Genomic DNA, 17,759 nt, shown 5'->3' with positions numbered 1-17,759 from the left:
TGTTATCATTCATTTCAGAATGGGAAAAATTCCTACTATCAATGCATCTATGCCATCTATGAGATATTTTTGTCGATAGAAATTTTTGACCACTTCTTCCTCTGTTGAGATGGTACACACTTTATTTCTGAAGAGCAGATTCTAACACTATGAACAATGAATTCGGAACCTTATGACAGTAAAATCATTTTTTTTTTCAGTCAGTCATTTGTTTATTTCTGTGAAATTGTAATAAATTGCTGAAGATCAATGTATTGAGACAAGTTTCAGCCATTTCATTTGATATCTTTTATTTTCTTTGAAAAATCGAGCTTTCTTCTTTAAACAGAGTAATTACAACACTACCAAATCTGAACTTTTCCCATTTGCCAAACTCACACAATATGGTCTGCTTGAAATGAAACTGACAGCCATCTGCCAGGGTATTGAAGATTCCGTCAGTTTATTACCGTATTTTTTATTAATTATGGTATACATCGCGGAGCATGGGTAATGAGATTTAAAATAGAATACTAATAATTCTACTTAAACTTTCATTTGCCATTATATCCTGTGTGAATAATTTATGGCGAATCAAGAAATAATTAATTGACTTGGTGACGGCTATAAAGCGTACAATTTCTTTAAATGTTATTTTTATCTCAGGTGGTTATTATTTACTGTCCTGAATATTTTAAGACATATATGTTGTCTGTATATGCATATAATGTGTATACATGTATGTATATACATATATATGGGGCATTCCATGTCAATTCGCAGGGCCATTGGACTGCCTCCTTCCGATTTTGATATTCAATTTATTTTGGGTTCTGTTTGGCCCAAAATACGACCTCAAATTTTTTTAAATTTTTATTTCATTTTTAAGGAGTTGCACGAGCTCAAAAATCATAAAATTGTGAGAAAAGATGAAGAGGGATCGTTTTTAAATTGATGATTTTTTTTTTCACAGAAACTAGGACCCAAAACATAATTTTTCGACCTAGTCCGAAAGTGGACCGAGAAATAGCATTGTCGATTTTTTTTTCAAGAATATTTTATTTTATTTTGCGGGCGAAAAACAAAAAAAGTAGTTTTTTCTTGTGAAACTTGTTTTTTTTTTCTTAGATTAAAAGTAGATATAAAATAGTAACTTAGTAAAAAGTAGAGCTTCTTTCCTTATTTTATAAACTATTTTTTTTTGTTTTTCGCCCGCGAAATAAAATAAAATATTCTTGAAAAAAAAAAATCAACAATGCTAGTTCTCGGCCCAATTTCGGACTAGGACGAAAAATTATGTTTTGGGTCCTAGTTTCTGTGAAAAAAAAATCATCAATTTAAAAACGATCCCTCTTCATGTCTTCTCACAATTTTATGATTTTTGAGCTCGTGCAACCCCTTAAAAATGAAATAAAAATTTCCAAAAATTTGAGGTCGTATTTTGGGCCAAACAGAACCCAAAATAAATTGGACATCAAAATCGGAAGGGGTCAGGCCAATGGTCCGGCGAAGTGACATGGAATGCCCCATATATATATGCATATTACAGAGGCAAAACACACACTGTTTTCAAATGGCATTGTACATGTCCGATGACAAGTCATGAAGGACAGGAAATTACTCGCTGTTTTGGAAATCGAATGTCAATACTAGGTGTAATGATGGTATCTAATAAGGGATTCATATGGGAATGCACGTACGTGTTTCAGAAGTCCCCTAGCACGAGCTCGCCTCCGGGCAAAAAGCCAAAGGCCCAAGATGATCAGAATAATGTAATTAATATTATTCAATAATTCTAATTTCTCAGTTTTTAATTACCTCTGGTCTCGTGCTTCTTGTGATAGCTGTTTGTTGATCATTACCTCTCACATAACATTCCATAAAAATTGGTAACATTACATTATGACTCACTTTTAATTAACAATTATTCGTAGATTCTTTCCATCCTCTACGTTCCCATTGCCATATATCAGCCATTCGCTTCTTTGACTGAGTTCTGTGATGCTTAGAGAATTTCATATAGGTCAGGTTTCCTTCAGTGAAAAATTAAATAGATAAATTCCGTAATGTATGTAATTCACGGCATAAAATTATGTCACAGTACGTCGCTGCACTCAAGTTGAACTGAGATCATAAAGATTTATTTATTTAACCTTATCAGAATATAATATTTTAGTTTCATATTATTTAGTATGTCATTTTTAGCGAACCAGTTCGTTGTTTGCATTCGAACAACCTCTTATGATCCTCCTATGGAGAAAGGAGATAACAAGTCTGTAGGACATGGAGAATCGACACACCGAAAGTTCTGACTCTAAACAACCCTTTAAACGATCAAGTTAATTAATTAATCATATTAGTTTAGAAATTCTTAGAATCAATAGAACGAATTTAGATGTAGTTACAACTGTTCTTGGTGTCTGTCGTTAACTTAATCTCACATAATTAATTTAACAAATACTAACTTTGTTGGGTGTACACAACAACACTATAATACACAGTTTTGGTATCAATCAACGGGGTACGTTTTTGAATTAGTGCAGCCCATGAATTATTCAGAAACCTCTGTACCACTTAAGCCTGTTGTTCGGTGTAATATTTTTTATATTTAATGGTAACAACTGGAATTACTGTGCGCAGAAATACAGCACGTTGCATGGGTTGCACCTATGATCATATTATGGCGAAGAGTGCTACCGTCAGATACTTTTCAATAAACATACATAGCTAATTTTCTTGACAATGAGTCACACTGACCGTAACTACCCAATTGAAATATACATTGCAAAGATTATTGCAGGTATAATATTTCGGCACAATGAATTTCATCTGGGTCAAAATTAAATAACACTTGCATAAATGATGAAAAATGTGAAATCATTTCTGCCGATAATCAATTGCGGACTTATCTGTACTACATGTAAAGTTTCCACTTACATTTTCCATGTTTTTATGTTAGAGCTTTATGAGACTATTCATTATTCATTACGCTTCATATGGCCAAAAAATGCGTTATCGATTCGATTTTTCAATTAAAAGAATTGACAGCTGATGAAAATTTAGTATACTCCTATTTGAAACTTTGAACATCAGCGTTTTTGCTCTTATGCAAGGATTTTTGCGTTTTCATTACTGGTAACAGGTCAAGTTTCACATGAATTACTACAGTACCTTATTGCAAGAAATTCCGGAAACGAATTAGCACAGCATTTTCGGTTTTGTAATAATTAATCTTTTCAGAATCGATCATCTTATTTACGTTTTGTAGATACGTTTATCAAATGAAACTGAACGTAACATTATCCATATATATGTCGGTCCATTCCAAAGCCATGTTATTAGAGGTTCTAGTAGGTTTTTATGATTTTTACACAGACTGGCTAAAAATCCACAATTGTGAGAAACGCAGAAAAATGTTCAAAAACAAGTAGAAATAATTTCAAGTTGGTTAAGAAGGAATTGAATTGAAAGGTATACATAAGTGCTTAACGTATGATGGCGAAAATAATTCATTCGACAGTCAGTATGCAAAACGATTACTGTAATTGTTTACGTTCCATATTTGAAAATAGTTATACAATATCATAAAAAATTTGATCTATCACAATTGTTTTAACAATGTGGTCATATTTTTGAATCAACATTTTGCACTCTTGCCCTTTACATCAATATGGTAAATAAATTCTTTCACTTCGTATTTTCTTTCGAATTTCCTACAAATATGCTAATTTTGAATAGTATCATTCATTGGTTGCATTAATAATAAAAAAAGACCCCTTATGATGAATACATTTTGTTCTGATAAAAAAATTTTCTTAATACAGACAGGTTTCGTTGAGACGTTAAAGCCACAATTTGTGCCAGGACAAGCAATCGCAAGCCAATCAGTGACGGCGCTTGGCAGTGCTATTGAAGAGAAATTATCACACATGCAAATGATGCAAGAGAATGATAATCTTAAAGCCCAGGTATTTGGCTCGTTTTACAAGTCTAAGCACAATTATTCAAGTTATAAACTTTTTATTTCAACCTGCAAACAATCACTTTCACTCCGATTTCCCGATCATAATTAAAAACTGGCCTGTAGGTGCGCGATCTTAATGAAAAATTGGAGACTCTACGAATGAAACGACTCCAGGAGAAGGAAAAGATGAAGGATTATGAAAAGACCAAGTTGCAGTTGGACCAGCTAATTGAGTTCAAGACCAAAGTGATGGAGAGTCAGGTAAGAGAAAATATAAATCGATAAGGTCCATGAGGTACATCGATAAGAGAAAATATAGTCTGAATCGGAAAGCTTAATTGAATGGAAATTAACCAGTTTTAAAATGCGTTTCTAACTAATACCAGCGCCATGGAAGCTACATATAATTTCTGTATTAATTTCGTGACGATGTATTTCGAGAATCCAGCCACCATTCTTGCAATATAGAAATACTAATTTGAAATTTTAAATGCTGTAGGATTCGTGTATTGCAGAAAAAAATTTATTTTGGATTTATTGTGAGTGAGCCAGCATTGCAACTCATTGTTTGAATCTTTTTATTTTATTATTACATTCCAATATGATATCACTGGAGTATTTTACATACTGAGTAATTACTTACTCTTCACTTGTTGCAGAAAAATATCCTTTGCCTATAGATATGGCATATGTAGTTTATCCGCAAGTTTCTTACATTTTTTAATGATTTTAGGCTAGTCTGCAGAGACAACTTCAGTGGGCGCGGCAAGAAACTCGTGATGCTCAAGCGGCGAGGGATCAGCACCAAGAAGAGATGGCAGACCTTGTAGAAACTGTAGAGATGGCTACATTAGATAAAGAAATGGCTGAAGAGAAAGCGGAGACCCTGCAAATAGAATTGGATCAAGCGAAAGAAAAGCTTGAAGAGCTGACTTTGGATTTGGAAATTATGCGTGCAGAGATATCTGATAAGGTAAATTTGAATGTGAAGTTAACGAAAAGTGGGATGTGTGCTTCTACATATTTTTTTGTGTTTCCCTTTCGGAGTTACATGGACGTATCTGTTCCTTCGATTTTTTTTACTTTTAACTTTACTTTCTATGTGCTTACCCCACTCTCATTCCAAATCTGATGCCTCGCTTCCCCAATTTTCTTACCTATTTCTCCGCCTTTGTCCCTTATAATCTGCCTATTCACTCGATGCGATCCTTGCCTCATTCTGTACATCTGTTTCGCTCTGCATCAACTGGCTCCATGTCCTTAGTTGCTTTTAGTATGCAAGGATGAATGGGTCGGAGAGTTAATCAAATATTAGAAAAAGAAAAAATTCTGCCTAAAACATGTCTGGCTATGTTAGTTTCATCAATAAGAATGAACTCGAATGAAACAACATCCATACCATTTAATGGAAATGAATATGAGCAACTTCTAGCAACACGTGTTGAAATATCAACAATTTAATGAAACGTTTCACAATTACAACGTTCAAAATAATTAAACTCTGGTGTCTTTGATCCGATCCTATTGTTTGCGGGCTCGCTCTGTTCCCTGATCAAATCTCCATTAATTTCCTGAAAAACATTAAAGAAAACTTATATGATAGTAAAGTCATAATGTGCAAATGTAATTGTTGATAAAGATCTGCTGTATCGCTTTGCACAAATATATTTTTGTCCACTCTAGATATAACTATTCGTTAAATTTTTTCAAACAATCTCTGAAAATCTGTACGGTGAACAAAATAAACTCAAGAACATTCAAATCAGATTTAAAACACCAAAGTTAATCGTTTTATAAAATTGTTATATTAAAACCTTTTCTCAAATTGTTAATATTCTTGTATTGTTCAATTAGATTCACCTCTATTACGTAGTAGAGATGTCATTTGATTCATAAACAATGCCACGTTTACATGTTTTGAATAGTTTTTCGTTTTTCTCTAATATTTTATTCATACTGCGGGTCCCATTAATTCTCAACAAGTCTGCTTCGCTCTATGTACTTATCTCTCTTATCTTTCTTATGCACTATTTCCTATCCGACATCCAACCTGTTCTTTCACCATTTTTTCCATTTACTCCCTTTCACCCCTTCTTTCACTCTACTTTACATTGATTTCTTTTCTTTTCACCATCAACATAACTCCTTTATCTTCTGCCTCTCCCAGGTACTCTCTCACTGTCTCGCTGCCTCCCCTAGTCTGAGCTCTTTTTCGAATCTCTGGGCTGTCCTCCATACTTACGTCCTCGTTATATATCTATTGCTTCTCTTTCTGATCATGTACTCTGGTGTCCTCCAGTCGACACTTAACATTCTTCTCATGTACGTATCTTTCTCGGACTTCTACTCGCTCACTCTCCTCCGATCCCTATATCCCTACTCCGATGTTTCAAAATAGGTTCGGAGATAAGAGTGTTTGAAGATCATCATGCACGACTGTTTTGTCGTTTTTGAAAACAATAACATTAAAATTCGAAAAAAAAGCAAATAATTCTCTCGAGGCAAACACAATGTATTGACAAACTTACGTTGTATTTGGAAATATCGATGTAAATTTGGCCACAAAAATATGCGGTTTGACATGGTATGACTCATATATGTCACATGCTATTATTAAAGTAATATTTAAAAAAAATAATTAATTTGGAAAACGTTCAATTGCTATCGTTTATTCTTCTCTAATATGGTTCTTTTCATCGGGAATATTTATTCTCATGTATCGCTCCCGTTGATGCAGGATTGATTTTTAAAAATCAAAATGAAGTACACAAAAAAGATTTACCACTTTTAATTTTGACAAAACATGTTAGTCTTGGATCACAAAATTTTTGTGAATTTTTTGAAGACTATCGGTAAGGGCGTAATTCTTAACATGTAAAATTTCAGAACTCGAAAACCGTTTGAACGTAAAATCTGAAAAGATCAGAAAATTGTTTATCATTAAAACAGAGGTAATGAGGATTCTTCATTTGTCGCTTTTACTTTGCAAGTCTCATACAGGGTGACCCAGGACTATCACCTTATAGGTTACCAATGTATCCCTCGTGAAAAACTGTGAGCGAAATTTTTTGTATTTCTCACATGAAATTTGTCATTTGCGAATTACAGCCATTCTAAATTGGCCATTCCAAATTAGTAATTCGCAAATGAAAAATTTCTTATCAAAAGTAAAAAACAATTCAGTCGCAGGTTTTCACGAGGAGTACATCCGGGCCTATGAGGCAATATTTCTGGGTCACCCTGCATATTCTGTTTTTTTTCTATCAGCTCAATCAGTTAAACGCCATTTTTGTCTGACTTTTCGTCCTTTGACTCCCTCTTTTCCTTCTTTTGTTTAGCTCTCTCCACTACCAGCTATACCTACTTGATCTCCTCGGATTAAAATTTCCACTACGGAAATCTTGACTATTTTATGGAACTTTTTAACGCCTCCATCAACTCCTACACTTTCTTTTCTACACTGCCATCTACGTATTTCGTCAATATCCACCATCCTCCATATTCATCCCCATTCTCCGACTTCGCACTTCTTGGCATTCCTGCTGTACTCCCTCCTTATTTTTCCGGTAACCCGACTCTCAATGCTGTTAATGTGTTGCTCTTCCATACATTTCTTCATGTTATTCTTGATTGAATGTTGTCCTTATTGGAATCCCTTTTGCATTTTCAAGGTCATCATCTTCCAACCCATCTCTAATCAATGTTTCTACCAGTCTTGTTACGTCCCAGTTCATTATCTTTTTTCAAAACTCCTGTTTCTTTACCCACCTCTGCTATGTGTTAAAACGTACACTAACTTTTATGTTATCGCTTTTGTTGTTCATCACCTTCGCATCCTCCCTTTGCTTTCTCTCTTTTGTGTCCTCTGTACCAAAGGTTTTCTGCATTTACATATGCCTTCTCTTCTTTCGCTCATTTTCTTTGTCTCCGATCTCATATTTTCTCTTCACCTTCTACCACTTCTCTCACTTTCTTACTACCCGCGTTCTCCCAAAGTAAACTTTTACTGGATTTCCTTTCCTTCCCTTTCTCCGCTACCTTCTTATTTTCATTGCACGTTTCTGTGGTTTTCACTTTAGGTTTTGTGACACTTTTTTTCTGTCTTTCAATTTCATTTTTTCAGTTACAGTAGAGCTTTGATTACCCGAACGTCAATTATCCGAATTATCCTTTATCTGAATAATGATTCAGTTTGCCCAAATGTTTATTTATCCGAACAACCATGCATTACATAGTCAACTATATAGTGAACTATATGAATTTTGATCTAATATATCTGATGATTCGTACTTTCATAATTTATTATGTGATTTCTTATATATTTTATCGAATTTACAAGGAAAATGCGTGTAATAAATTACAAGCCGAATTCTTTCAAAACATTTTAGAATTCAACACGGGAACATTTTCAGTAGGATAAAGATTTACGTTTTGGTGAATTTCTCGAAAACACGTGATATTTATTAGATTTCCAACATTTTTGAAAAAGAGATCTTTTTTGTAGAGCGTTAAATTTGCTATAAAATAGCCCCAAGAAATTTTTTTATAACATATAGTTTTAAAGTAATTAATAGTTTTCTGAAGAAAATTTCAAATGCACGCATTTATTCGTGTAAAAATGTAACTGCTTGTCGGGGCGTGTTAGAGCTAATCGGACAAATTCGGGGTTGCGGTCAATTTTTTTTAAACATTTGATGGTAGTTATGTTTATAGTTTTAGGTAGAGGGAATCACGCCTCTTACAATTTGAGCCCTTAATATCAACACTTAGTGGTTCCTAAACGCAATTTTCCGTTTTCCATCTAACTAACTCGAGAAAATAATTTAGTTACTTCTGAATTTTGTAGATCAATAACGAGATAATGTACATAAATGTCCGATACATACGTTGTAGGGAATTTAATGCTCTACAAAAAGATCTGCTATAATGTTTTGATAATTAAACTTTTTCAAAAGTTATTTAAGGTTAAAGTTGAAATCATGTAAAAATTCCCTTTTTCGAGATTAACAGCGAAAATACTAGACTTATCTTAAAATACGGTGGCGTTCTTTTGTAAAAATTAATTAAATGATATGATTTCATAGCGGTTGAAATGCTTTACAAAAAAAAAAAAAAAACCACCATATTTTGTGATAACTCTAATATTTTCTCTGTTTATATCGAAAAAAAGAATATTTACATGATTTTAACTTTAACCTTGAATAACTTTCGAAAAAGTTTAGTTATCAACAAACCATTTGAATAACAAATAAATCAATTGAATAGCTTTTGAAAAAGCTTAACTGTCAAAAAATCATGCCAGACCTTTTTCGCAGAGCATTAAATTCCTAACAAAATTATGTATCGGACATTTAAGTACACTGCCTCGTTACTGACCTACAAAATTCAGAAATGATCAAAATTATTTTCTTGTGTCGATTAAAAGGAAGACGGAAAATTGCGTTTAGAAACTACTAAATATTGATATTAAGGGCTCAGTTTGTAACGGGCTTGTTATTTCCTCTTCTTACGACTGTTAAACACGTGACTTTGAAAAAAATATTAGATTTTTTCGACCAGCCTAGTGTACGGGCGCCTCGCATGTGTGTCTGCACAAAGGTGTCCGGACTGTTCGGAACTACTTTGAAGCAAAGTTGCGCGTATTAGCTCAATTCGCCATGTGTTTACTTTCTTGCGAATCCGCGTGTCCTCTAGGCTGTGTCTTGTTTTGATGTTTCACGTCGATTTAGGCCTTTCGGTATTCGACTATTCGTTGTATATAATCCATTGACTGGTCTTTTGAATTTTGACATCCTTGCTCTGTTAGAACTAATCTCAATAATTTCTCAAAGATATTTACGAAGTTGTCCAGTTGTTTGATCTTGCCAAGCTGGACAGCTCCTTCTCTATAGCTTCTGGATAATCGCTTCTTTGAAGAGTTCGTGTACCCAAGAAAGTTTCAATCCAGTTTTCGTGTCACCATTCAGAAGTACTGACTTCAATTTTACTATCACATTATGAGCGCTCTTTACTCAAGGATCACGTTTTTTCTTTGTGGACCTTTGGGATTCACAAGTCAGGTATGATTAATACACGTTTATTAGAGCTTACATGTGACAATGAGAGGAGAAAGTCCTTTTGACCATAGCTTGTGCCTTACTGCTCTACTTTAAGTACTACTGTAGTAATTAAGAGATAATTTGCTGATAGAATGCCCGTTTTTTTTTATCGTGTTGTTCATATGGAACCGGCGTGCATTTAAAAAAAATCGCAAATTCCCTATATCCTCTCGAGACCGTTCACCGGTCCACAAACGCGCAAGAATAACGAAAAAAAACAAGCGGGTTTGAACTAACCATGGGCCAATCTTTGAATATCCCGTTTACAAACTCGTTTCGAAATGAAATTATAACAATAACAACAACAACAACAACAACAACAACAATAATAATAATAATAATAAAATTGAAAATATGTCTTTAGATTCGTGGTCAGTGTACCAAAAAACCACACGGTACCAATTTTCATTCGAATCCGTTTCTCCGTTCTTAAGATATCACAATTTTTCATTTATTATTTATAATTTTTGTTACTTGAATAATTCTAAAAGTGCTGGACTGATCGAAGCCAAAATCTGGTCAGTTCTAAGTTTGGGAAACTACGTCGATCGAGACCAAAATCATAGAAATGCTGTAACTTGTTCTCGAGATATTGTCGGATAAAAAAATTGATCACTCACATGTATATACAGATGCACACATACATATATATGGATCATTCCACGTCAAATTAGCAGCCCATGTATCTAACCCTCCTCGATTTCAATTATGTTTTAGTATGATGTTTTTACCGAGCCAAAAGGTCTTCGGAATTTTTAAAAATCTCAATCTTTTTAAGCCTCCGGTGAAATTTCAAAACAAACGAAAAATCAATTGCGAAAACGCCTTTTGTTTAAAATCTGAAATAACTTACACGAATTCTATGAATTGAAATGTGATTTTTAAGAACCACACGATAATGGGATTGCGATATTTACTATTTTTTCGCAAGTCTTTAATTTTTCAATGACGGAATTTATATTTTTCTCTTTTATATCTATTCCCCGATCTAAATAGATCACGGAATGATAAACATAATGTGACGTTGCTATTTATTTAGATCGAGATAAATGAAAAAAATAAATACACCAATTCCGACATAGAAAAACTAAACACTTGAGATCCCATTATCGTATGGTGCTCAAAAATCACATTTTGAATCATAGAATCAGTTTGAATTATTTAAAATTTAAAAGAATCGTGTTTTTCGAATTGGTTTAACGATTTTGTCTGAATTTCACCAGTAGCTTAAGAAACTCTGAAACAATTCCCGAGCCAATTTTGTGTTGTTAAGAACATCATACTAAAAGATTATCACAATCGAAGGGGGTGACGTAATGGGCTAAAATGGGGTAAAATTCGACTTGGAATACCCTATGCATATGCGTACACACACACACACACACGTGCATACGCACAGGTAGAAGTTCATCCGAAAATGGTCGCAGATGATAGAAAACTAGCGCATTTGCTTATTTTTCTGTCTATTACCCATAAACGATGCAGACAAAACGTTCCAAAATTTTTCGCGAATTCCTGAATCTGTACTCTGTAGTATCGATAGTTTTCAATTCGTCTTTCGTCTTTGTAACTAATTACTTTCAATTAAAAATACATTTTTCTCGTTCAATTTTAAGTGAACGGTGTGTATGATAATTCTCAAATATTTCGGGTATATCCTTACAATCGTGTGGAGAGTGTTGAAAAAAATTCTCTGCATTTTCCTTTCCCTACTGAATTTCTTTGCCTGGTTATAGCGTGAATCAAGAACACGTTCTGTAGATCGGCGTTGTTCATGAGAATTGCGTTTGTAATTTACACCCTTTGAAAAATTAGACACAATAATTGAGAACAACAAGTTTATTAAGCTGACCAAAGAGACGAGCCATACAAATATCACGATCTATGTGAGTAATAAGAAGTATCAGAAGCAGTTTACTTTTGGTGATGAGGTGTGAGGCTTTTTTTTTTTGACTAAACAAGTACTGCATCTATTGATCTCAAAATTTACTGAGTTTCAACTTGGAGCAAATCCTATTGATAAGTTAAAACATTAGTAAATTACAACAATCTATTCGCCAGATATCATCAATCAAAATGTCATTCTACGACTCACTCGAAATTTGCTGAACCGATAAAATCAAATATCTAATTCTAAAGAAGTTAATAAATTTGAGTAACGAGGACAGGTGGTGATTTATATTGAACATTTTTGTTCGTTAATAAACGACATACATATTGTTGTAGAATTTGTTTAGTTTTTGATGATGATGCGAAAATGTTTTATTCCATCACACACCCCAATAATAAAATCTTATTTCAAAGTGATCTGAACAACATTCGTAATTGGCTCAGGCAAAATGGCTTTATCATAAATATAGAAAAATGTTTATAACATAACTTTTGGCAAGAAAGTTCCTCACCTTAACATTAGTGAAATTATCAAAGATGTGCCATTTATTGGAGTTATTTACGACTCGCGTAATATATATAAATAAATAAATAAATAAATAAACAAATGTATAAATAAATGAATGAAAATATCAATTGTCATATTTAACAGCTGAGGCTATCAAATTTGAAGTGGTGCATCTACTTTTTTCATGGAAGTGAAAGTGTCTTACACTGTTGTCATTTGGTTTCTTAAATAAATAATAAAGCATTTCATTTATTTGTGTTATTAACGTTTTTACAATTTTCAGACTCTTACCTCGTTCTACAGTATGGTTCAGAATCCGAACCTTGTTCTCCTTCGATGATTAATTCTGCAACTATTGCAGATCATATGTCTAAACTTAAAAAAAAAAAAAACGTCAAAGCATAAAACAAAATGTCAATGATTGCCATATCTAGTCATTTTGTATGACGGGAGTATTTTATCATAGACTGGAGGTGGCGCTGCTGGATCTGGGCCTTCCACTTATGAAATAAAACAACTGGAACAGCAAAACAGTCGACTTAGGGAAACTCTAGTACGAATGCGAGATCTTTCAGCACATGAAAAACATGAATTTCAAAAACTGCAAAAGGATTTGGATCAAAAGAAATCCGAAATTCTTGAATTGGGGCGCACTAAAGAGAAACTGTCTTCACGCGTAGAAGAAATGGAACACCAAATTGCCGATCTCCAGGAACAGGTAAGAATTTTGCCATGAATATCACCTAAATTTGGTATAGTTTTTATCAAAAAAGAACAATTGCAGTGATGCTGTTGAATGACATGTCCATTAATTGAATTCATTCAGTTATTGCTAAATTAAGATTACAGGAATGTTGTTAACATGTAAGATATGTTTTTAACACTTGATATTTATTTATAAGGTGTATAGAGAATGAGAAAGTTCAAGAGCTGATCAGTTGTGTATTTTTTACATCCAATTTATAACAGGTTGATGCAGCACTTGGTGCCGAAGAAATGGTGGAGGTTCTGGGCGAGCGTAAAATGGTACTTGAAGAGAAGGTTGCTGAGTTAGAAGAAGCAGTGGCTGACTTAGAAGCACTGCAGGTACTGAAACGTTCAATGCAGAACTACTTTCTTATATTCTGGTTCCACTTTTAATTTGAAGTTTCCCAGCATTCATTTATATGTAACTAATGTAAGTTTAAAATACGTTTGTGTTAAAATCTTGGCTCAGTGCCAACCATTCCCAAATGGATCAATAGCATCACATTGTGCTCAGAAGACTTAACATTGAGTATTAGGTACCTTCATAGAATGAATTAGGTGATTTTATTTGCTTTGTGTAAAATTTTTGCACAAAGTAAAACACATTTTGAAAAGTAAACGATTTGTATTTTTTCATGAAAAGTAAAAAAAACGATAATTTATTCATTATGTTATTTTTTCTAAAGGATATGTCGGACCAGTTGGCTGAGTCTTCTAAGGAATTGGAGCTAGAATTACGTGAAGAATTGGATCTAGCAGTAGGAGCTACACGTGATGCTCAACGTCACCGTGATGCTGCATTGGAAACACTCGCAGATCGAGAATTAACAATTACAAAGTTTCGCGATCTGACGCAGCAGCTACAGGAACAATGTCTACAGTTACAGCAGCGATTGCAGACCACTGAATCCACTAAGTCAGGCACACGAGGTAATACATGAGAAACTATTAAACAACTTGGTTAACAATAAGGTGGTAAGCAAAAACAAGATGCTCTGAAAATATGCTTACTTGGCCTTGTTTTTGCTGTGAAAAACATTCATTAATACTTCACGTTCCGGAATTATAGGAGCAGAACAACAACTTGCGGAGATATTAGACTTCCAGAAGACGTTTGCAGAGACACGAGCACAAACTAAGGCTGTTGATCTTGAACTGCGACGTCTGGATGTCGAGGAGGCCAGATCTCATGTTCGTTATTTGCTTGCGTTTATGCCACCACAATTTTTAGCTCGTGGCGGTGATCATGATGCCATCTTGACGCTTCTTCTTATACCGAGAATGACTAGAAAAACGGAAATATTAATTTCCCAAGTACGAGACAAGTATCAACCGATTAACAAAATTGACAGGTACAGTCATCTTTGTTTTTAACTCATCTAATTACTAATAGGCTCAACAGTAAAATTTTAATACTTATGAGAATTTTTTGAAATTGTCTGGTTAGTATTGAGGTATATAATACTAGTATAAATCCACTTCTTGGTGTTGTAAATTATTTTGACCAAAAACCGAAAGTTGGTGTAGGCCACAACTTGTTTGATTTCCATACACAATCGTTATGTATTAAGAGGGCTTACGCATAGAATTAAGTGTATCTACAAATGATTAAAACTTGAAATGGTACATTTTCTATTGGTGCTGTCATTTGTATCACAAATTTTTTCGTTTAAAAACAAAGTTTCAAAGCTGTTCAGAAATCGTCAGACCACCAATAAATTTACTGAGATCTGACCTCGAATTAAAAAAAAAAAACTCTGACTTGACCTGTCTTTTTTGTTTTCTTGACGTTTTCAGGGCATCGGTCGTGAAAGGACATTCAGTGGCACAGTACAGTTTCAGATCACGTCTGTGTTCTCATATGTATGCTCTTCAGGGCGCTCTTGGAAGTTTCGACTCTGCATTGAACATGTGCAGTTCTGAAACATTGCTAAAAGTTGGCGTCGCATATCCCGAAATGGCAGCCCAAGAAAAGTCTCTCGACTCACTTATTGAACTAGCAAAACGTGACCAATTAGATGAAAATTTACCTATGGATGCAATAGAAAAATGTAGTGGCTACTTTTCAACAATGTTTTCAATTTTATTTGGAGAAGATCTTATGGCTAATCAAGCTCGGCTTGTTACGGATGGAACACGAACGTTAGCAAGCGCTTGTGATGCTATTGCAACTGATGCATCTGCTATCAAAGCCCTTATAGATGGCGAAGGTGGTGATATAGGTTTGTATTTAATTCATTAACATTTTATGCTGCATAGAAACGATATATGAATATAGCAGTGCCATCTGGCTCCACTCTAAATCAGCGGTACGCCAAACGGCCTTCAACACCAAATTTTTCCCTGCTAGGTAGTTTTGGGCCTCTCAAATACTGTTAAAGACATACTTTGAAATCTATATTCGGGGCAGTTAGGGCCGAAACATCGAGCTATCATCACCGGGATACAGTGTTCGATTATTGGCGGTTGTTAGTTTTTAACGCTTTTACCGTGGAATAAAAATTCTTATGTGGAACTTGTGTAGTCAGATTTCAAGACGTATGATTAATGGTGTGACTGTTTCGTCGAGGAAAAAAATGATGTCGGATATTCAATTAAAAAAAAGTTTCTAATCTTAACATGATCTATTGCAGTAATATTTGCAGTCATACGTGGTCTTGAAAATTATGCAACCTGTATCTACATAACATACTTACATTAAACATAATGAGATAATCAAGGAGAGTAAATTGTGTGGTCAACATGAATCAAAGTACCTAATTAGTACTCTGTACAATCTCACAGCTCAAATCGTTCATCACACTCATATTTATATTTAACTTTAATACTGTAATAATAACGTTTGATTGTTATTTGACTAACAAATTGATAGAGTTATCTAACTCGGTTTGTTAGAAGCTTTTTAGTACTGCTGAATTTCAAGTTGAATTTGAACACAAATGCACTTCGAGACGAAAATTTATGATAGCAAAAGATTCACAGCAAGATTATACAAGATCCGCCTCTTAATGTTTCATGACATATTCGATTGAATTTCAGGTCTGCTCTGTCAGCATGCAGAAACAATCTGTGAAGTGATTCAGCAGCATCTTAAGGCAGCCAAAAGACGAGTACCACGTGATCAGTTAACTTCTGTTGTTTCGAATGTCAATTTAGGATTGGACAAAGACTGGCCTGAACAATTATCCACGTGTATTCAACATTCTGTTAAAGTAATGAAGACGCTCCAAGATTTACTGAAGAACGCTCTACAAGCTGTTGTGACCAGTGGTGGTAAGTATGTTATTTAAGTTGGTTTGATTGCATATTCAGATACCCTATTAGGAGATTTGCTGCAACATGGACAATAGTGTGAAAACTGTTCAATGGCTGCTGACATGACGTTGAAAAATTATCAATTTATTGTAAGTTTTTTGATTGTCTGGTTATTTTTCCTTTCGTGTTAGATTTGGATGCTGGATTAACCACGGAAAAGTTGAAAGATATGGCGGCAATGTCAAGTGAAAAAATTTATGATACGGAAGATTTAGGACCAGTTGCTACACTGAAGGCTAGCTTGACAGTAATACAACAAATGGCAGCCAATCTCGCACAACGAATGGCTGAATGCGAGAACGAATTGGCTATGGCTAACCAGATTCCCCAACAACAACTGGGAGCAGAAGGTGGTGACGTGTTGACACCTATTTTGCACCGTGCCCATGCCACTAAGAAAGAATCTGAAGAAACTAAGATTCTTAGCAGGTACCTTCGACTTTTAATAAAATATATGACACCAATATTAATAAAATGTAATAGACTCGAGTATTTCGTTTTTTTCACGCAAAGCAGTTCTAAACATAGACTTATAATTTATAAAAACGGGTTGAACAAAGGGTCCCATATTAAACAATAAATATTATTTATCTACCAAAAATTGGAAAGAAACAAATCGAATTGTCACTTGATTTACTTCGTTCAATTAATTCCAAGTCAGTTCTTGGTCATCATTCTTTTGATTACTTAAATTGTTGGATTTTGTGAGCAGAAAGCTTGAGTCGAGAGAAGGTGATCTTCGGGAAGCGAGGCTTGTACTCAGGGAAAAGCAAGAAGAGCTATCTGAAATGATATTGAGAAAGGAGTTGGCTGAGAAGCGATTAGCGACTCAACAACATGAAAATGAATTGAACATGGAAAAAGTAAAAAGAAAGTTGGAAGAAGCACAAAACCAACTCAAGAGAAAGGTTTGTTTTATTACTAATAGTAATCTTTCGATAATTAGGGGGGTACAAGCCAGTAGAAAGCTAAAAAAGTATTCAAAAAATTGGTGAATATCTGTCTCTACAATTATTTATTCAATTCAACTAAAGTGTTTTTCTTTATTCGAAAGTAGGTGTATCGAGGTACATTGGCAAATTTTGATTATGAAGATTTATTCCCACTTCTCATTTGGATCTTTCTATTATACATGTACAGATCCTTAGATTAATTTTGACACATACAAGGCTACCGCTGGCGCCTGTTTCGCAGATGCAGCAAGCAGTAGAATCGTTATTATTTCTTTTTTTTTCTTTCTGAGCACTTGTTTTTGAAC

At 34.2% G+C, this 17,759-nt stretch overlaps 1 protein-coding gene across 4 annotated transcripts in view; it reads left to right on the top strand.

The window, feature by feature from the left end:
• DCTN1-p150 (dynactin subunit 1) overlaps nt 1–17,759 on the top strand; it is a 30,943-nt gene that overhangs the window by 4,491 nt on the left and 8,693 nt on the right. For 3 of the 4 annotated variants that reach the window (XM_046636817.2, XM_046636815.2, XM_046636814.2), the window contains 12 exons: nt 1,689–1,751; nt 3,804–3,947; nt 4,067–4,204; nt 4,677–4,916; nt 12,906–13,157; nt 13,409–13,525; nt 13,873–14,116; nt 14,256–14,538; nt 14,984–15,408; nt 16,226–16,459; nt 16,633–16,930; nt 17,214–17,409. In XM_046636817.2, the coding sequence (XP_046492773.1) occupies nt 1,689–1,751; nt 3,804–3,947; nt 4,067–4,204; nt 4,677–4,916; nt 12,906–13,157; nt 13,409–13,525; nt 13,873–14,116; nt 14,256–14,538; nt 14,984–15,408; nt 16,226–16,459; nt 16,633–16,930; nt 17,214–17,409 (2,634 nt within the window). The remainder of the gene's footprint in view (nt 1–1,688; nt 1,752–3,803; nt 3,948–4,066; nt 4,205–4,676; nt 4,917–12,905; nt 13,158–13,408; nt 13,526–13,872; nt 14,117–14,255; nt 14,539–14,983; nt 15,409–16,225; nt 16,460–16,632; nt 16,931–17,213; nt 17,410–17,759) is intronic. The other variant, XM_046636816.2, reaches the window with a different exon arrangement.

Source organism: Neodiprion pinetum, chromosome 1, assembly GCF_021155775.2.
Source record: "Neodiprion pinetum isolate iyNeoPine1 chromosome 1, iyNeoPine1.2, whole genome shotgun sequence".
Taxonomy (NCBI): Eukaryota; Metazoa; Arthropoda; class Insecta; order Hymenoptera; family Diprionidae; genus Neodiprion; species Neodiprion pinetum.
The sequence above is the reverse complement of the archived record's forward strand: the minus strand, read 5'-3'. Positions and strand labels throughout refer to the sequence as shown.